Raw genomic sequence first — 21623 nt, 5'->3', positions numbered from 1 at the left:
TTCTGATGCCTAGTCACTTTACCCTGCTTTAATGTACATATGTACCTCGTACCCCTGCACATTGATCTGGTACTGGTACTTCCTGTATATACTGTAGCTTAATTCTTGTGTGCTTTATTCTTACATTTTAGTCATTTAGCAGACGCTCTTATCCAGAGCGACTTACAGTTAGTGAGTGCATAATTCTTTTTTTTCATACTGGCCCCCCGTGGGAAACGAACCCACAACCCTGGCGTTGCAAGCGCCATGCTCTACCAACTGAGCTACCCTGTTACTATTTATATTTTATATTCTTTACTCTGCATTGTTGATTTGATTTTACTTTTGTATACTTTTTAGCCAGTAGTTCTGAATGTAGCGCTGACGAGCCAAAAGTGGTCCCCGAAAATTGTGTACTACGTCATTGCTCTCGCTCTGCTGTGTGTGCATCTTTCTAGTTTTCACTCAAATGGCGAGGGGCTGAAGCTGGAACTCAAATTGCTAGGGGGCTGGCCCACTTGAGAAAAATTCTGGGGAAAATGGCGCTGCACAGCTTCCATAAAACAGTCGCTTTCAAACTAGGGATTGCGTGGCTAATTGAGGTAAGACAGTAATTCTGCTCATAGATTATGCATGTATGAACTACACATTGACACATCCAGCCCAAAGCGGGAGTTAAAAAAATATATACTAGTCGCCAAAGTTCCGGAGCATGTCTTTAATGACCATAGCAATAAATGCCATGAAGCCAACTTTACTAGTGTTAGCGCAATGACTGTAAGTCTATGGTAATAGCATGCTAACTGTTACCATAGCCCTCTAGTCATTGTGCTAACGCTATTTAGTAACTTCCTTCAAACTGCAGTCAGAGACATAAAAATGGTATCCATGAGTTCATCTGGCTCTGGCAAAGTTAATCTCGGTTACCCAGAAGTAAAATTCTCGCAAGTTTGTAACTTCACACGCAGAATCTGTCCATGAGAGATTATGGGGAAGTAGATAAAGCACTTCATTGCCAAAATCCCGAAGTATCCCTTTAAGGCTGCATTAACACAGGCAGCCCAATTCTAATATTTTTTCACTAATTGGACTTTTGACCAATCAGTTCACGTCTTTTGCCAGTAATTGGTCAAAAGATCAGAATTAGGCTGCCTGTGTAAACGCAGCTGAAGTAGCAGACGTCTATGGATCTGGGGAGATCCTCCAAATAAATACGTAAATTACCCAACAAGTCAAATGATTCCAGTCTCCTAATTGAACCTCCTAGAAGCAGAGGACTAGAGCCTGGAGTTTTTCCTGAGCAAGTTTCAGACAGAAATCCTGGTTGTAATTATGTCCCACTTTGGTAAAGAAACAAGTTCACATACCTATATGGTATGCTTTGGCATGTAATGTTAACTCTCTCCAACTGTGAGATAGCAACATTTCTAGATTGTGGTACTATTACATATTGATGAAGGATCGTGAGCCAATGGCAATTGTATTCCATCCCACTAAATGTGCTTACTTCAGCTACCTGAAAGTATTTATGGTTTCAAACATTATGCTAATGTGGAACACAGGCCAACAACTGAATCACGGACACGGTGAGTAACATCTTTATTCAAAAAGGTGAATGAAATCCAACCCAGCTCCTCAATTACATAACTCCATGGTCTCTTCCAGAGCACGTAACTGAACACAGACAGCGGTTGTACCACATTGTATGGTCTATACAAAACGGAATTAGAAAAGCAAAACTAAAAACAGGATCTACAAGCCCCCGTACTCCATTTTCAGTTGGTAGCGTAGGTAATTAAATGTCAAGAGCACCTGGTCAGAGGGCCTGAAACTACACACCATTTCACATTGCCCAGGACAGACTTGGGACTGTAGACACACTGACACTACACAGTAAAGAGGGTGGAGCTGTCATCATACAGTCCCTGAAAAAACAAAAGTACCACAATGGGGATAGGGAGAAGGTGGGGGTGGGGGGGTGTGGGGGGTCTATGGTACTGTACAATCTGCGATACTGTCCCTTCACAAAAAGGACTCAAACCAGGTTAAAACAGGAAACGCATACAAGGAACTATCCCTCTCATCCATACAAACGTGGTCCAAATGTGAAGACAAGCCATTGCCACATTCATCAATTCTACAGTATTCATACCAGTATGCCATTTACAATTGAAGCAAATCCACAATACATGTATTGAGATACAGAAATCTATTATTTTTTTATTCCAAATTGTCACATTCTGATCCAAAGAGTCTTATTCCCCCCCTTCATGTCGCATTTTAAACTTGTTTAATATTTTTAGGGGTAAGAACCCAAGCAGGAAAGGCACTGAGTGTTGGATGTCTGTCAAATTTCCCAGCGGTCCCTTTAAGCCCTAAAAAATGAAAAGTAAAGTTTGCTGGTCGGCTCCCTGTCAGGCTCTCTTCAGTCCATACTGACTGAGGAAATCTGTGGGGAGACAGAAACAATAACAGAATGTTAATGCCAATTCAGACCTTATGCATTCAAACGCAGTTTTTAGGGAGATTAAACAAGTCATCACCCGTAGAGATCTATCCCTCAATAGCCACCTCAGCTGCCATGTGTCCATTCAGCACTGCCTCTGCTGGGATATCCTAAAAGAACAAGGAAGGAGTTTAGATGGGTGTGTAAGAACGGAGAGTGGTTGATTTTAAATATTTATAAAGACAGATCACAATTGGTTGGGAGAGTTCAATACACTATAGGTTCCTACCTTGGGGGCGGCGAGCTGCGTGTGACACTGCAGTTCTGAGATGACAGGCTGGGGGGCAGAGAAATCTCCAGAAAGGACGTCAAGGGCCGTCTTCTCATCTATGGCATCATTTTTGGCCTCGATTTCCATCTGGGCTTCAATGACCTCTTTAGCCTGTGAAAGGAAACGTAGTCAGTCAATGTTGTTGAGCGCACCACTAAGTTTCAAGTTGTCACGTGCACAAGTACAGTGAAATGTCTTTCTTGCAAGCTCTTTCCCAACAATGTGACCTACCCCATGTGACCTACTTGTTGTGGGTATGTACTAACATGTATGTGTAACTGATAAATGCACACACACATTACATGTTTTTAAATGTATGTAAATTGTAAAGTCTTTTTTTGGTCTGTAATGTATTTTTCGCTATGTGTCGGACCCCAGTAAGACTAGCTGTTGCCATTGGCATCGGCTAATAGGGATCCTAATAAATCAAAATCAAAATGCAGTAATCAATATCCATAGTCCTCAAAAATAAACCAGTATTCCCATTACAGTACATGGCATGCCCAATGCAATAAAACAAGCTGGAACAGCCCACATCCCAGGGAATGAACAGAATGTAAAAAGGAAGACCACAAGGAGGGAGGAGAGGGAGGATCGATCCAAAGATGGCAGAGAGAAACCCATGAGGGAGGAAGAACCCCTGGAATGCCACATTTCAAAATGTGCGAGAGCATTTAAAATGATGCAAGTTATGAGAGGATAGCCTTCACCCAAGTGTTTGATTATGTTAAGGCTTATTATATAGCAAGGTGATTGAGTAAAGAGTTGGTTGAATTCATTATTCTAAATGAGTGAGTAGATGAGAAGTTTTTAGGTTATTATGATTCAACTCTGACCAGCAGGTCCTCCGGGGAGGGCCGGTAATCGGGTGGAAGTGTGTTGTCTCTCGCCCCCATCTTTGTCACCTCTTTCTCCTCACACTCTGGCTCCTGAGACCAACCAGACAATGGGGTTACAGGAGTGTGTATCACGTCTGCTCTACTAAAACGACTCTGCATAGAGAAAAGTAGGAGAACTCACGTCAATGACTTCATCAGCTGTGACAGGGGCGGGCTCAGTGACTAGGGTGATGTCGTTCAGCAACTCCGATAGGGCGTCAAGTGAATCTGTTGGGACTGCGGGCACCTAAACAGAGATGACACACAGTCAAATCTTGAGGAAGGGGACATCAGCAGGGGGTCATACTGTATGATTAAAGGTATGCCAAAACTACATCAGTGACCACGTTTACATGCCCACCAATATCCTGTTATTTTTCGGGATACTGAAGTATTCTGTTTTTGAGTTGACGCATATAAACATCATGTCCCGTTGCCAATAACCCGAAAAAGCTTGTATCCCGGTTATGAGAAACCCTGTTAAGAAGCCTGGGATATGCTGATTTTAGACGGGATACTGTGGCATGTAAACATCTTATCCCGTTTACTGTTTTTTGTGGTCTGCGCAGGCTCAGTTTTGCATATCATGGGTGTCGTGTGATGTTTTCATCTGATTGTCAAACAAATCATTTTAAAAAGTAGGCTATAGCTGTGCATGTTCGATCCTCCATAATAATTTATTTTGCTGATACAACGTACTGGACCGTATAGCCTACTGGCTTAGGCTACTTTCACTCCTAATTTAGATACTTTTCTGCCTATAATTTCCGACGTTTGGTAGGCCATTTGTCAACTATAGTTAGATACATGCAGCTTCTCTTCTTGTCATAACTTGTTGTCCAGAAGACTAAAGTAGTGCTGCCCAGAAGACTAAAGTAGTGCTCACCAGAATGTATTACATCGATAGAATGAATGCATGTAAACAGCTTATCCCGAACAAGACCTTAAGCGGTATATGAGCTACTATCTGGAATAATGTGCGCATGTAAACGTGGTCATTGTGTGTATGTGTGGGTATGATTGGAGCGCGAGTTTCACCTGCTCGGCCATGGCTGCCTCCACAACTGGGACAGATTCTGTGATTAAAAAGTTGTCAGCCACTGTGTCGATGACAGGGTCTACTGGGGCCTGGAGAGAGTAGACAGAGTTACACATAAGCCCAATGTTAAAATGTACAAATTCCAACTTCACTTCCATTTCTACTTTCTTACTGAGAAACGTGAAAGGACTGAAAATGCCATATGTTGGTCAACCTTACCTCTACAAGGGGCTCTGCTGGAGAGACCTCGGCTACGGGGGCTTCTTCAACCGGGGCTTCTACGGGCTCCGACTGCTTTTCTGGGATAATTTCTGTCTCCTGGGAGGTGAGAGGTTGGGGCACATGTCAGTTTAATCCCAAAGCAAAAAATAGGTGACAATCTACCATTGCTTAATACAGGCAGGACCAGGGAAGCAAACACTGAAGTGTCAAATTTGTGAAGTGCTCCAGCTATCCACTAGGTGGAGCCATATCCTTCCTAATAGGAACAATCACAAGCTCAAAAGCCCAGGCTGCATTGAACTGATACGAATGCTTTGAAAATGCATCTAGATAATATATGTCCCATGTATAAGAAGTTGCACAATAAAAAAAGATACTGAACAAAAATATAAATGCAACATGTAAAGTGTTGGTCCCATGTTTCATGAGCTGAAATAAAATATTCCAGAAATGTTCTATATGCACAAAAAGCTAATTTCTCTCATATTTTGGCCACATCCCTGTTAGTGAGCATTTCTCCTTTGCCAAGGTAATCCATCCACCTGACAGGTGTGACATATCAAGAAGCTGATTAAACAGCATGATCATTACACAGGTGCACCTTGTGCTGGGGATGATAAAAGGCTACTCTAAAATGTGCAGTTTTGTCACACAACACAATGCCACAGATGTTTCAAGTTTTGAGGGAGCGTGCAATTGACATGCTGACTGTAGGAATGTCCACCAGAACTGTTGCCAGAGAATTTAATGTTCATTCCTCTACCATAATCCGCCTCCAACGTTTTATGTCCAATCGGCCCACAACCACAGACCACGTGTAACCACGCCAGCCCAGGACCTCCACATCCAGCTTCTTCAGCTGCGGGATCGTCTGAGACCAGCCACCGGACAGCTGATGAAACTGTGGGTTTGCACAACCGAAGAATTTCTGCACAAACTTTCAGAAACCATCTCAGGGAAGCTCATCTGCGTGCTCGTCGTCACCAGGGTCTTGACCTAACAGCAGTTTGGCGTCGTAACCGACTTCAGTGGGCAAATGCTCACCTTCGATGGCCACTGGCATGCTGGAGAAGTGTGCTCTTCACGGATGAATCCCTGTTTCAACTGTACCGGACAGATGGCAGATGTGGGCAAGCGTTTTGCTGATGTCAACGTTGTGAACAGAGTGCCCCATGGTGGCGGTGGGGTTATGGTACGGGCAGGCATAAGCTATGGACAACGAACACAATTGCATTATATCTATGGCAATTTGAATGCACAGAGATACCATGACAAGATCCTGAGGCCCATTGTCGTGCCTTTCACCCGCCGCCATCACCTCATGTTTCAGCATGATAATGCACAGCCCCATGTTGCAAGGATCTGTACACAATTCCTGGAAGCTGAAAATGGCTCAGTTCTTCCATGGCCTGCATACTTACCAGACATGTAACCCATTGAGCATGTTTGGGATGAACTGGATCGACGTGTACAACAGCGTGTTCCAGTTTCCGGCTATATCCAGCAACTTCGCACAGCCATTGAAGAGGAGTGGGACAACATTCCACAGGCCACAATGAACAGCCTGATCAACTCACTGCGAAGGAGATGTGTCGCGCTGCATGAGGCAATGGCGCCGGAGAAGATGGCTGCCGTTTTACAGCCCTCTAACCAATTCTACTATTATGTGTGTTTTTTGGCGTTATTTGTAATTTATTCTGTACATAATGTTTCTGCCACCATCTGTTATGACCAAAAAGAGCTTCTGGATATCGGGACAGCGATTACTCAACTCGTATTGGACGAAGATTTTTTCTTCAATGAGTCGGACGCGAAGGATATCCTACAGACACCCGACAAGGCCCAAATCCCCGTCATTCACATGAGAAAGTGGACGTAGGTCGGGGTGCCTTGTAAGGATCCGATGGCGAGCGAGTAAACTGCCTCTTCCATCAATCCTATTAGCCAATGTTCAATCATTTGAAAATAAGGTAGACGACCTAAGATTACGGTTATCCTACCAACGGGACATTAAAAACTGTAATATCTTATGTTTCACCGAGTCGTGGCTGAACGGCGACATTGATAACATACAGCTGGCGGGATATACGCTACATCGTCAGGATAGAACGGCTGACTCCGGTAAGACAAGGGGTGGCGGTCTGTGTATATTTGTAAACAACAGCTGGTGCAAAAAGTCTAATACTAAGGAAGTCTCAAGGTTTTGCTCGCCTGAGGTAGAGTATCTCATGATAAGCTGTAGACCACACTATTTGCCAAGAGAATTTTCTTCTATATTTTTTGTAGCTGTCTATATACCACCACAAACCAATGCTGGCACTAAGTCTGCACTCAATGAGCTGTATAAGGCCATAAGTAAACAGGAAAACGCTCATCCAGAGGCAGCGCTCCTAGTGGCCGGGGACTTTAATGCAGGGAAACTTAAATCCGTTCTACCTAATTTCTACCAGCATGTTAAATGTGCAACCAGAAGAAAAAAACTCTAGACCACCTTTACTCCACACACAGAGTCGCATACAATGCTCTCCCTCGCCCTCCATTTGGCAAACCTGACCATAACTCTATCCTCCTGATTCCTGCTTATAAGCAAAAACTAAAGCAGGAAGCACCAGTGACTCAGTTAATAAAAAAGTGGTCAGATGACGCAGATGCTAAGCTACAGGACTGTTTTGCTAGCACAGACTGGAATATGTTCCGGGATTCTTCAGATAGCATTGAGGAGTACGCCACATCAGTCACTGGCTTCATCAATAAGTGCATCGATGACGTTGTCCCCACAGTGACCGTACGTACATACCCCAACCAGAAGCCATGGATTACAGGCAACATCCGCACTGAGCTAAAGGCTAGAGCTGCCGCTTTCAAGGAGCGGGACTCTAACCCGGACGCTTATAAGAAATCACGCTATGCCCTCCGACGAACCATCAAACAGGCAATGAGTCAATACAGGACTAAGATTGAATTGTACTACACTGGCTCTGACGCTCGTCGGATGTGGCAGGGCTTGAAAACTATTACAGACTACAAAGGGAAGCACAGCCGCGAGCTGCCCAGTGACACAAGCCTACCAGACGAGCTAAATCACTTCTATGCTCGCTTAGAGGCAAGCAACACTGAAGCAAGCATGAGAGCACCAACTGTTCCGGATGACTATGTGATCACGCTCTCCGTAGCCGATAAGAGTAAGACTTTTAAGCAGGTCAACATTCACAAGGCCGCAGGGCCAGATGGATTACCAGGACGTGTACTCCGAGCATGTGCTGACCAACTGGCAAGTGTCTTCACTGACATTTTCAACATGTCCCTGACTGAGTCTGTAATACCAACATGTTTCAAGCAGACCACCATAGTCCCTGTGCCCAAGGACCCTAAGATAACCTGCCTAAATGACTACCAACCCGTAGCACTCACGTCTGTAGCCATGAAGTGCTTTGAAAGGCTGGTCATGGCTCACATCAACACCATTATCCCAGAATCCCTAGACCCACTTAATTTGCATACCGCCCAAACAGATCCACAGATGATGCAATCTCTATTGAACTCCACACTTCCCTTTCCCACCTGGACAAGAGGAACACCTACGTGAGAATGCTATTCATTGACTACAGCTCAGCGTTCAACACCATAGTGCCCTCAAAGCTCATCACTAAGCTAAGGTCCCTGGGACTAACCACCTCCCTCTGCAACTGGATCCTGGACTTCCTGACGGGCCGCCCCCAGGTGGTAAGGGTAGGTAACAACACATTTGCCACGCTGATCTTCAACACGGGGGCCCCTCAGGGGTGCGTGCTCAGTCCCCTCCTGTACTCCCTGTTCACCCATTACTGCATGGCCAGGCACGACTCCAACACCATCATTAAGTTTGCTGACGACACAACAGTGGTAGACCTGATCACCGACAACGATGAGACAGCCTATAGAGAGGAGGTCAGAGACCTGGCCGTGTGGTGCCAGGATAACAACCTCTCCCTCAACGTGATCAAGACAAAGGAGATGATTGTGGACTACAGGAAAAAAAAGAGGACTCAGCACGCCGCCATTCTCATCGACGGGGCTGTAGTGGAACAGGTTGAGAGCTTCAAGTTCCTTGGTGTCCACATCACCAACAAACTATCATGGTCCAAACACACTAAGACGGTCGTGAAGAGGGCACGACAACGCCTATTCCCCCTCAGGAGACTGAAAACATTTGGCATGGGTCCTCAGATCCTCAAAAAGTTATACAGCTGCACCATCGAGAGCATCCTGACTGGTTGCATCACCGCCTGGTATGGCAAATGCTCAGCCTCTGACCGCAAGGCACTACAGAGGGTAGTGCGTACGGCCCAGTACATCACTGGGGCCAAGCTTCCTGCCATCCAGGACCTCTATACCAGACGGTAAAAATTGTCAAAGACTCCAGCCACCCTAGTCATAGACTGTTCTCTCAGCTACCGCACGGCAAGCGGTACCGGAGCGCCAAGTCTAGGTCCAAAAGGCTTCTCAACAGCTTCTACCTCCAAGCCATAAGACTCCTGAACAGCTAATCATGGCTATCCAGACAATTTGCACTGCCCCCCCACCCCCACCCCCTTTTTACTCTGCTGCTACTCTGTTTATTATTTATGCATAGTCATTTTAACTCTACCCACATGTACATATTACCTCAATTACCTCGACTAGCCGGTGCCCCCGCACATTGACTCTGCACCGGCACCCCCCTGTATATAGCCTCCCTACTGTTATTTTATTTTACTGCTGCTCTGTAGTTATTTGCTTTTTTTACTTAACACTTTTTTGATTTGTTTTACTTTGCATTGTTGGTTAAGGGCTTGTAAGTAAGCATTTTACTGTAATGTCTACACCTGTTGTATTCGGCGCATGTAGCAAATAACATTTGATTTGATTTGATTTGAAATGGTGGTCACACCAGATACTGACCGGTTCTGATCCATGCCCCTACCTTTTCTTAAGGTATCTGTGACCAACAGATGCATATCTGTATTCCCAGTCATGTGAAATCCATAGATTAGGGCCTAATGAATTTATTTCAATTGACTGATTTCCTTATATGAACTGTAACTCAGTAAAGTCTTTGAAATTGTTGCATGTTGCATTTATATTTTTGTTCAGTGTAGTAAGGAATGTCAGCTTACCACTGGAACCTCTTCAGGAGCCTCTGTCGTAACAGGCTCATGCTGAAAAGAGGAGAAATTACAATCAAAAAAGCAAACAATCAAAAAGAAAAACATTATCAGATGCTTTCTGAACACTGTTTAATAGAAATGGGAAAGATCAGAGCAAACCACACACTACATGTACATTCACACAAGACAACATCACGCAAAAGAACACAAAGGGCTCCAGTAGAGTTTTCAACAGAGGCAGAGGTGAGAGCTGAGAGATGTAGCACCTCTTTGACAAATGGGTCCTCTTCTACATCAACATGTTCAGGAATGGCCTCAGCTTTGATGATAGGACTGTCTCCTGCTTCGATCCCAGTCTCTTCAAATTCAACTTCAGCTTCTACTACAGGGGCAACTTCGGCCTTAACCACAGGCTCGGGCTCTGGTTCTGGCTCTGCCTCAACCTTCGCTTGGACCTCCGCAACTATTTCAGCCTCCACTTCAGCCTCGAGCGACGGCTCGTCATGAGTCTAAACATGCAGTGGAACACGGTCAAACACCACACCATGCAACGGCACTATGGCTGATACACACACAGTGGGCTACTACAGAAACACTCAACTAATGTACCATAGATTCACTACAGATTCTACCATGCACCTGGGCCCGGTTTCCCGACAGCGGTGGAAGTTAGGCTTACGAGTGTTTTAACGATGCATCTTTCTTACAACGGCCGAAGATGCGTTTCCCAAAACACCACGCAGAGAACGGTCGCTAAGTGCACCGTTGGAGCATGTGTCAATACTTTATAGGATCGAAAGAGAGCGCTGCTCTCAGGTCAGCTTTCCCCATTCAAATCTTACCTTAATATTATAATTATTTCACAATACTGATGACTGATCAGCTCCTAGAGCAATATTATCACCTACGGTTGTAAATATTGAGGTGACTTATTCTAATGCTTACCCAATAGAAATGCACAAAATCATCAATTTGGCACATCATTGCGCACGTTTGGCTACACATCATGAAATATATAGAGAAATTACAGACAGTAGCCTAGAAGTAGCTAAATAGAACTCGATTGAAAAATAAATGTATTTCAATATGATTGAAATAGGCCTATAGCCTACTGTTTATATTTCAATTAAGTTTTCTCGGTTTTCATTTTGAAGCATATTTTAATATGTCGCTTGTTTGTATCAATTGCAAAGACATTGGCAACTTTACATTTGTAGTCAACTTTGTTCAGAAGTTATTGGCGGTCAGAGATGGATAAACCCTGTGATTCTATGTTTAGCGGAGATCTTCTGTGTAAAGTGACGCGGGAGGGAAAGAAAACCACCCTACGATGCATTTAGCTGTTCTACGAGTGGACTGAGGCAGGCGTTAGATTACGAGCGTTTTCAAGTGCAATGTTAATAACGATGGTTTTGGGAAAAAGCTCAGACATTTAACGATGCTCCTACGAAGGTTCTAACGATGAATTTTGCCTTAAGATGTTTTTGAGAAACCGGTTAGTTTTTACCTGTGCTATCTCTGTGGTAATGGCTACGGAGTCTTCGACCTGGACCTGAATAGGGACGACAAGGAGTTAGTCTACATATTTATAAAAGCGTTGTGCCAGTAACCAAAAGGTCGCTGGTTCTAATCCCCGAGCCGACTAGGTGAAAAATCTATCGATGTGCCCTTGAGCAAGGCACTTAACCCTAATTGCTCCTGTAAATCGCTCTGGATAAGAGCCTCTGCTAAATGACTAAAATGTAAAATGTAAATTAATGGTCCAACTTAATGCAGAAGGAGAGGTAGTTGTTGACCACACTGGTAGTGAAAAGGTGGGAAGATGGCATCATTCTAGTAGTAACACCTTTCCTGTTGGTGTGTTCAAAGCCTCACGCATACTATTTTGAACACACCAACTGCGTCATTGCTCAAAATAGTATGCAGCATCATCTAAATATGTGTGCAACAATAGTTCAACATTCACCTTCTGGCACCATTTCTGTCAACCCGTTTACGTATACAGTTTGACGCATACTTTCGATAAATCCAACATATGCAACGCACTGCAACTACCTCTGCAACGCAATGCTGCAAAGCAAACACAGCGTTCCATTGGAAATGAATGTACTTCTGGTGTGACACAATGACACAGTCGGTGTGTTTGAAGCGTTATACATACAATATACATTTTACGCAAACAGTATATTTTACATTAGTTATCTTTTGTTTGTTTTTAGTCCCATGCTTCAGCTACCCTCAACCCCTCCCATCTATCTTTGATTTCTATTTGCCATATATTTTTCAACTGTGCTGTGATGTTTCACAAAAGTTCTGAACCTTTCTATTCTCATACTGTAGTTACTAGAGATCGTTAATTAAAGATAAAATGTTTTGCTAAGAGTATTATTATATTATTGATCGATTGACTATTACTTTTCAGATCACCCAGCAGTGTTATTTGCGGAGTTAACTCCAGGTAAATGTTGCAATTCTTCAGCCATTCCTGAATCTGTGACCAAAAACAAGCTACATATGGACAGTACCAAAACAAATTATCTAATGATTCTGTCTCTTCGCAGCAAAATCTGCAAAGCTGGGATTGTTGTATCCCCCATATATATATATAACATTCTATTGGTTGCAAGAATTTTGTATAATAATTTACATTGAAAAACTCTACGTTTTGAATCCGGCGTCGTTTTATGTATCAGTTCATAAACCAAGTGTGATGGAATCGGTACGTCAAAAATCTCTTCCCAACTATTTTGCAATCTGTATGGCACAGCTGTCAATTTTTTGGTCCTTAAATAAAACTTGTATACTTTTTTTTAAATCACAATTTTCTTTAACCAATGTTTGTCTTTAATGCAGGGCCGACAGACAAGTTCCTTACTTTCTCCCCCTTCCACTTGCCTCTTCCATTTTTGCGGTAATGCTGCAATTAGTTGGTTGTAATTTTGGATAGAGCAGACATTTACATATATTTGTGTTAGATACATGTAGGAACACCTTTCTGTAGACAGGCTTGTTCTTTGTTCAGACCCTGCTGCTCAACTAGAACCATGTTTGAGCAACAGCAGATTACTTGTGGGAGAATAGGGGGGTGGCCGGGGCTGGCTGGCCCCTGATTGGTTCAGCAAGTTGACGAACAGAGTTCAGTGAGTTGATTGGAGGGGGGTCAGGGGGGGTTTACCTCAATTTCAGCAGGACCTGACACAGGGGCCTCAGGAATGGGTGCGGCCTGGAAGAAGTAGAAAGAAAGGAGTCATTATGAATATACATTTCACTGACTGCTATACGCAAATGGATATAACGTTAAATTAGCCCGATACTGGAGTGGCAGAGCAGCAGTCATTCTGGTTTGGGACATCAGGTTAGGATTAAGCAATTCAGACTTAAGTTCTAACAAGTACATGATGGCATTTTATTTTAGAAACAGTGGTGGGTGGGTCGGTGGTGCCCAATTGTTTTGTTTTTCACCCATGTCAAAAAAATGCAAGGTTTGGCAAAACATACTTTCAGAGATCATAAACCTTTCCTTGGAAAACACACTAGGGATGCACTGCACACACACACCTCCCTCAGTGCTGGATTTGTGTTGGCTACATAGGAGTGTGTGTGTGGGGGGGTATGCAACAAGCAGTAACATTAGAGCCATTTACATAATGCCAGAGAGCTGCCACGCCCCCTCCTCTCTCCCTCTCTCCATGGCAGGCAAAGAAAAGAGAACAAATATATTTTGAGAGCTCAAGATGGAGGTTACGAGGAAGCCATATTTGCCCTCACCCCTCCCCTCTGCCAAGCCTTTGTCTTGTGTGCCACATGGTCCATCTCTCCGCCTCAGTGCGTAATTCACAGCATGCACACTTGGTACCGAACACACACACTGTGCCGTCAGGTGTGTTGACCAATACTGACACGGTCCAGAGCACATCATACATAAAGTCTATGTGCTACTTTATAAATTACACTAACCAGGCTAGAGAAAAGCCTGTCTAAAAGACTTCTAAAAAGGGTACCCTATTGGAGGGAGATAGATAGATAGATGAATGTGGCCCATCAGCAAGGCAACAAGATAGCACCTTAACAAAACACCCCTATCCAGTTCCAACACAGCAGATTACACTAATCACACCACATACATATTGACCAAACCGCAGATAACATGGTCAAACACCGAAATTACACAAACTGCAGATAGAACACCTCTGTTCAAATGGGCAGTTTAAGTCATCAGCATTTTTCTAGTACGTTATGTTACTAGGACAAGGGATCTAAAAGTACTCTGTTGAAGGGACCCTTAAACAAAGGAGCCACCATAACTATACTAAACAAGCATGTAGTCTACAGCTCCAGGTAAGTAAATATATAGCTGTGTAGGGGAGAGAGGGAGACTGTGGGCTACAGGCCTTCCATTTACTCTGCACTCAGCACTGGCAGCCTATATTCACATAGCCACAGCCGCCCCTCCCATCCCTAGCCGTTGTGGAACACTGTGTACCAAACTGGTCTGATCGCAGCTCTGTCTCGCCAGCCACATAAGTACTCAAGGAACAAAATGTACTAAACTGATCCTAGTGCAGTCCTTTCTATCAGACAGACCACAGTTTAACCCCTTCAGAGAACATTATGTACATATTGTTCCTAATAAACACCCCCTTCTTCCTCCTCCTTCCTAGCAGCCAAGTTCCTGTTTTTACTGTAGAAGCTAGGGAACAATATACCCTCAATGTAAAAAAACTAACATTGACCTTTACTACATAAATCCTGAAAGAGCTAAATGGCACTCCAATTCCAATGGAGGGGAAGTTTTGGAGAGCAAAATAGAGAAATGATTGAACACACGTAGGAGAGCTAGCCTCCTGTTATATTCTGGAGAGGCTTCCTATATGGTAAATGCTTCCACATGTGGGAGACAGAGAGAGATTGGTGAAGCAGGGAAAAAACGGTCACCTTTCATAACAAAGGCCTAGTTACAGTCAGCCCAGGAAGGCAGGCACTAGAAAGGTGGGGGGCTCAAGGGTGGGGGGACATCATGCAGAGGCACTAGGTGATGAATTAGTCTGCCAACTAGGCAGGCAGCATGGACCCCCGAGACATCCATGCCCCCGCTATCCTTTTGTTGAAAGATCTCCATTGCCAATACACTGGATTTGAGCTACGAATTTTTAACACTTGTGCAGAAGTCTGGACACTTCCACATCAGAAACGGAATAGCTTCCACATTAAGATTAGGCCTGGAGAGCATTTGGAGAAATCAGCCCTGGCAACCTAATATTCTGTCTCCTCCCACCCCTACAACATCAATCAGTGGCAACACGGCATTATCTACTCATGTGCATACACTGGCCCCTCCCCCAGTGACAACACATGCCAGGTTGTAAAGTGCACCTCTATAGGGGCCCCATAAGCAAGCACACAAGAGGGGAAGAGCGGGAAAGAGGAGGGAGGGGGGCTATAGGAGCCAAGAGAGAAAGCTGCCTGGTACAAAATGTTCGGCCTCAGATGCCCCGCCCCCTCCCTCGAGGATAAGATTACCACACCCCCCATCAGAGGGGGGGGGGGGGGGGGGGGGGGGGGGGGCTCACCTGTGTCTCTACGGTGACGTCCAGTAGTAGTGTGGAGTCTAGGGGCCCTGGCCCCCGCAGCCAGCTGAATATGAGCCCCATGGTGAAAACACTGCAACCGACTGACTGACCAGAGCCACCAACTGTCCACCCTTTCTCTACCAGCACTTACAGTGTATGGATGTGGGTGTGTGCAACGTCTCAGCGCTCCTATGTTAAGAGTACAAGGATGTGTCCAATTTGTAAGTCGCTCTGGATAAGAGCATCTGCTAAATGATGTAAATGTAATGTGTAAATCTTACCAACTAAATAAAACTATCCTGATACCGAGTGTGTATAATACACCCACTATGTGTGTGCGTGAGTCCAAAGTACTTTTATGAAAACTTGTGTGTGTATAGGTCTAAGGCGTATCTGGCATGTCTATGGTAAGTGCAGCAGCATAGGACTGGGGAAAAGAGGGGTGGGTGGGCTAGGGGGGCGGGGATCCTAGGGCTGAGCACCGCCTGCAAGGGGGGTGGGGGGCTGGTATCTTACTGTGGAGCTCTATCGGCTGACCATGAGCCCATCATCGTATATAACCACCCACTCATCCCTCGCTACACACTCACATACATGTGAGAGCACATGTCAGCACACACATGTCATACAGTGTGGTCATACAGCATGGGAGGAACTTTACAAAATATAGCAGCTGAACTAACGCCAATCATGTGTAGGGGAAAGTGTTAGCAAACCTGATTCATTACAAAACCTTAATACAGCTCTAGAGGAAAGTAATATCATCTTATTAAGTTACTCTTACCACAATCTTCTGGAAAACACAAGTGAAATCAGTTTTAGAACAGACAAATCCATCCAAGACAAATTACAGGAGACAAGGTTAATGTATAGTGACTGCAACAGAGGCCCTGCCCACACTCCTGTACATGTACAGCCTCTGTTAAATAGAACATGCTGTTCTCCTACTGCCCCCCCCCCCCCCATCTCCTTTCCACTCCTCCCACAGCCATCCCTCAGGGAGACCACGCTAACGCTACTTCATCTCATTTCCATGGAAAGCAACCAGGGCAACCATTTTGCACAGCAAAGACAGAACTTTACTCAAGTGTTGGGTGCTGGTTTAATGTTAAGTACAGAAACTGGATCATTTGTCTAAAAATCCCAGTCCATGCCCAACACGTCAGAAACTACACCTGAACCCATATCCTCCCCATTCCCAAACAAATTCAAAATGAGAGAGCGGGTCCTTACCTCCGTTACTAGCTCAGTCTCTGGAATGACACTTTCTTCAACTTCCTGCACTGCTGCAGTTTCTTCTGTAGGGGGCTCAACTGGAGCTTCTGCTTCTACTTCTGGGGCCTCGACTGATACTTCTTCTGGGGCCTCGACTGGGACTTCTTCTGGGGCCTCGACTGGGACTTCTTCTGGGGCCTCGACTGGGACTTCTTCTGGGGCCTCGACTGGGACTTCTTCTGGGGCCTCGACTGGGACTTCTTCTGGGGCCTCGACTGGGACTTCTTCTAGGGCCTCGACTGGGACTTCTTCTGGAGACTTGACTGGGACTTTTTCTGGGGCCTCGACTTCAACCTCCACTGGAGCTTCAACTGGGGTCTCAACTTCAACCTCAGCTGCCACCACTTCAGCCTCTACCGCTGCCACCACAGGCTCAGGCTCTGGTACTTTGACTTGGGCCGGTGGCTGTACGACTGGGACCTTTACTACTAGAGTGGGGGGGAGAAGGGGGGGACAATTTGATATTTCAGGGGGCTTTACGACAGGGGCCTTTACTACTGGAGGGGGTGGGAGAAGGGGGGGACAAGGTGATATTTCAGGGGGGGGCGCCACGGCAGCCACTCCTGGGGTTCCTTTGCCTGTGCCAGTAGAATGCTGCTCCTCGAGGACTCTCCTCTGGGCCTGCTGCTCAACAAAGAGAGATAGAGAAGTGTGTCTGATTAACTTTACTATGAATCACTCTGCTTTGATTAAACAGTGAGAGATGGAGAGAAAAAAGATGGGGAGAGGTTGCTGAAGGTAATCCAGCCAGAGGGCTGTTTGTTATTGAATTCCTTGTCTAGTTTGGAGTTGAGGGGAGGGGGCCTATTCTATTCGATGAAATACCAGGAATGCCAAACTAGGACCAACATGTTTTCCAAGAGAGGACAGAGGACTAAACCTTTGGGCTATGGTGCCAATCAATGGGGCGGAGGGGGCCAAAACGGGTTGGATAATGGTGGTAAATTGGCTGAATCCGAGTGATTCTGACATGTCAAGTCAGGCGGGACCGAAACCTGTGAGTCAGCAGGGCTCAGGGCTAGGGATGGGGCCCCACAGGGCAAACTGAATTAATCGCATCAATCTTATTATAATCTGGTTATAATCATGTTATAATCACACCCCAAGCTTCATTAGCTGCGAGAGAGGGCCAGCCAGCCAGCAGAGTTTACACAGTCACCAAGCGCATAAGCCCAGTGAGTGTACATAAAAAAAACAGCTCTGCCTTTTGGTCTGTCAGTCAAAACAACCCCTCCCGCCCCTTTGCAGTGGTACGATGTAAAGCTTTGAGCCAGTCAATAGGAGTAGTCTTAAAAGCATTTACCAGGCATCGTCATCCTTTGGAAAGAAACTAGAGAGACTTGTTTGAAGGGGCAGGGGAGCACATGTAAAAAGCACAAGTTAAGAAATGTACTGAAGTAGAACATGCGCACTAGTTAGTACTTGGAGCATCAATCAGCAAGAGAGTCTCCTCCTTTCTTGTTTTTGTTTTTAAAAATCTTTATTGAAGTTTCACATTTTACTATCAAATCATTCACATAAATACAAATCAACTTTCACATCAATACATTTAAGTTCATAATTACATAACATGAAACAGATTTCAGTGTCCATGGAAGGCTGTTTTTGGGTCCCTTTTAGTTCCATTTTGATTTTTATATATATTCTTATAGACATCTTGTCTTCCTAATTTTACTGTTCACAATATTTGTTTAGTAATGTTAATGCATATTATTGTCCACCATACTTCTTTAGTAATGTCATCCATGTAAATATCGAAGACACCCATGCACCTCCATAGATATCTTGAGCATGCAAAGGTGATAAGGATTTTGGATACGTTTTTATCTGGGCTTCTGTGACAGGTTTCAAAGATTGCACAGGCCCATGGCATGCCTAAAATGCATTACCAAATACAGCCTTGGTTTGAGTTAGGGGGGAGCGTGCTTAGGAGAACTCCCATCTCACCATATTGAGAAGTATTTGCAAGGGATCTCAAGTGTAGTGCATGTACAATGTTAACTGGCTTACGGCAGACCTATGACAGAGCCTTGGATAACATTTCAATGATTTGTATAATATACATTGTAATTAATTTATGTTAATTTAAGAATACACATTGTTAGGGGGTAACATTGGACAAATGTGTCCCATTCTTGTGTAAGGTGATCATGGTGTAAATGGAGGGGGGGGGGGGGGGGTTTGGGGAGGCTCTGCCGCCCTCCACCCAAGCCCCAGGTACAGAGTGTGCAGAGCATTTTGCCAGCTATGTGCGTGTGTAAAAGCGTACGTTTTTGCCATCCCGATTTGACAATTAAGATGTTTGACTAATCCGACCAGTGCGTTAAATGCTATAACTCCGTTCACGACAATAACTCCGTTCACGACAATTCAATGAATAGGTGACAGTTTAGACCTAATGACTGGCCAAGCAATTGCAACCACAAACTTCGAGCGCACTCACCGCATATGAGCGCAATTTTAGCCGATGTTGTGTGCTAGTGATAAACAGTTCATTCAATTGACAAAATCTACGAACCAGCATGACCACGTCACTGATTGTTTATAACAATTTATAGATAGCCTATTTGGCCGAGTAGCCTACACAGCGTGATAAAATTTTACGCACGGACCTTATCAAACATTGCCAAATGCGCGCTGTGTTCCCGCGCCGCATGGAGAGGAACGGAAAGCCAGCAAGGAGAGGAACGGAGAGCCAGGAGTAAATAACATAGTTCGACAAGCCACATCCAATGCAGGGTGCCCGTCATGTAGTTGGGCGGATTGGAATGGATGGATTGGAAATTATGTTTCTTCGCATGCATCCACTCAGCTTAAAAATGCATGACTGAAGTAATTTAGGTTTGACAAACAATTTAGTTAGCCTACAAGGAGGTTTGTTCAATCATGGTACCGATCATTCATCCATTCCATATATGTATATCCATTGAAATTATGCCAAACATCAAACTTAATATTATAAAGTTTGATGTTTGGCATAATTTCAATGGATGAAATGTTCATTGCACTTCGATTACCGGAGTGGAAGGGAACAATTTAATCCAAACATCGCAGGTGACAATAGCCTAATTCAGTGGTTCCCAACCTATTTCGGTTACTGTACCACCAACTGAATTTTGCTCTGCAAAGAGTACCCCTGAAGTACCCCTCATGTGCATTTTAACAGTAGGCCTATTGTCTCATGAGTCTTCCCACCTACCCCCTGTGGATAAGCCAAGTACCCCCAGGGGTCCTAGTACCCCTGGTTGGGAACCACTGGCATAATTAGCTACAACACTGAGAAACTGAACTAACCCAGGTTGTCGGCACTTACCACCCTCCTCATGCGGCGCTTGTTCTTCTTCCTCTTGCTCGGCATGTTCGTTTTGGGTTGACGCAAGAAATAACTATAAACTTAGATTTCTGTCCTCCCCGGAGATGGAGGAGAAGAAAGTGTGCGACGGAAAATAGGAGAACGTAGCCGCAGTACCCGGTCTGATGACCAGATGTTACTGATGGACAGAACAATGTGGATGTTTTTAAAGCCCTAGTTGTTGGTTTTCTCATCTCTGCCTGGACCTATCCGGCGGGGGGCGTTGACGACAGAGGGGTGTGTGCGCCCCTTGGTTGATTAGCATCGAGTGGGCTTGCCTTGTCCGCGAACTGACGTTGTTTTCTGATGTTATGTAACTCCGTCGTTTTGGACGGGTTCAGAAAACGTACCCAGACCCGTTTTTCGAGTTCGAATTTGTTGATTCTGTTTGAATTTTGAAATGGTGGCCAAATGCGGTCTTACTCACGCTTGGCTAGGCTGTCTAGTCTTCCTCACTTTGTGCTTGAGCAAGTGTCCTATTTGTGCGGCTCTATCAGGACAGGGTTTTAGCTCGGGAGAAATAGAGTAAGCATATCTTGTGAAGTGTGTTTGTTTCCGAGTTCAGTCATGATATTCACACTCGCTGAAAATCGATTGCAATAATCTGAGCAACATCATAGATGAGCATCTTATACGTGCGCTATGTTGTTCTCCGTGCTCCACCTCCGCGCGCGTCAGTAGCTCCTGTAGCCCAGCAGGAGAGAGTGGTTTCGTGGCTTTAGCACATTCAGAGATCGATTTATAGCCAGTAATCTAAATCAATTAATAAATGTAAAACAAAAAACACTTTGTTTGTCATGGACGGACAAGATTCATATGAGATGAAAGGCGAGTTCCTAAGGAGTTCAGGAAGCAAAGTGAGAGGTTCACAACGATGGGGCGCAGACGTTTTGATCCAGAGAGACCTTCAGAAAATATGCATATTTTCTCTAACACTAAATATACAAATATGTATTTTACAGTTATAAGGAAGGTGAAATCTTATAGGTAGTCGTTTTATAAATGGATTATGCTATATTTAGAAAAAATATAAGTGATTTCAAGTCATCGTTTTGTTGAATAGGAAATACATATAAAATATTTCATATTGTATCATATTTGTACTGTGTGCTTGAGCTAGTTTCCTCAAAACTGACTACACCTCAGTATTTTTCTTTTATTTTTAAGACCAGAAATGTGATATTTTAACCTTTCTTGGATATTCAACATTACTAGTTATTGTTTATGGCCCTCTCATGATACATAATTACCTTTGGGGATTATGTTTTTGATTACATTTAGTTACATTCAAGAGGTTAAAGAGTGCATGGTGGAATCTATGGATATAGCTGTGGTCCTCTGTAGCTCAATTGGTAGAGTATGGCGCTTGTAACGCCAGGGTAGTAGATTCGATCCCTGGCACCAC

At 44.4% G+C, this 21623-nt stretch overlaps 1 protein-coding gene across 5 annotated transcripts; it reads right to left on the bottom strand.

Annotated features, from left to right (window-relative positions):
* Positions 1-1561: 1561 nt before the first annotated feature.
* LOC311141502 (uncharacterized protein) lies at positions 1562-20819 on the bottom strand. 5 transcript variants are annotated; one of them, XM_084176844.1, is made up of 13 exons: positions 20180-20819; positions 16825-17490; positions 13197-13244; positions 11529-11573; positions 10288-10530; positions 10031-10072; positions 4893-4991; positions 4673-4762; positions 3777-3881; positions 3593-3685; positions 2715-2867; positions 2523-2595; positions 1562-2428 (listed from the first exon to the last, which is right to left on the bottom strand). In XM_084176844.1, exons 1-12 carry the CDS (start codon positions 20222-20224, stop codon positions 2533-2535), a joined length of 1692 nt encoding a protein of 563 aa, XP_084032970.1. In that variant the 5' UTR covers positions 20225-20819; the 3' UTR covers positions 1562-2428; positions 2523-2532. The 5 variants fall into 5 exon arrangements, with proteins under 5 accessions (XP_084032970.1, XP_084032971.1, XP_084032972.1 ...); XM_084176845.1 differs by lacking the exon at positions 11529-11573; XM_084176846.1 differs by lacking the exon at positions 3593-3685 and having other exon boundaries at positions 20180-20394.
* Between the last annotated feature and the right edge of the window lie 804 nt (positions 20820-21623).

Source organism: Coregonus lavaretus (assembly GCF_964263955.1).
Source record: "Coregonus lavaretus genome assembly, chromosome: 14".
NCBI lineage: Eukaryota > Metazoa > Chordata > Actinopteri > Salmoniformes > Salmonidae > Coregonus > Coregonus lavaretus.
Note: the sequence above shows the minus strand (reverse complement) of the source record. Positions and strands in the feature narration are given on the sequence as shown.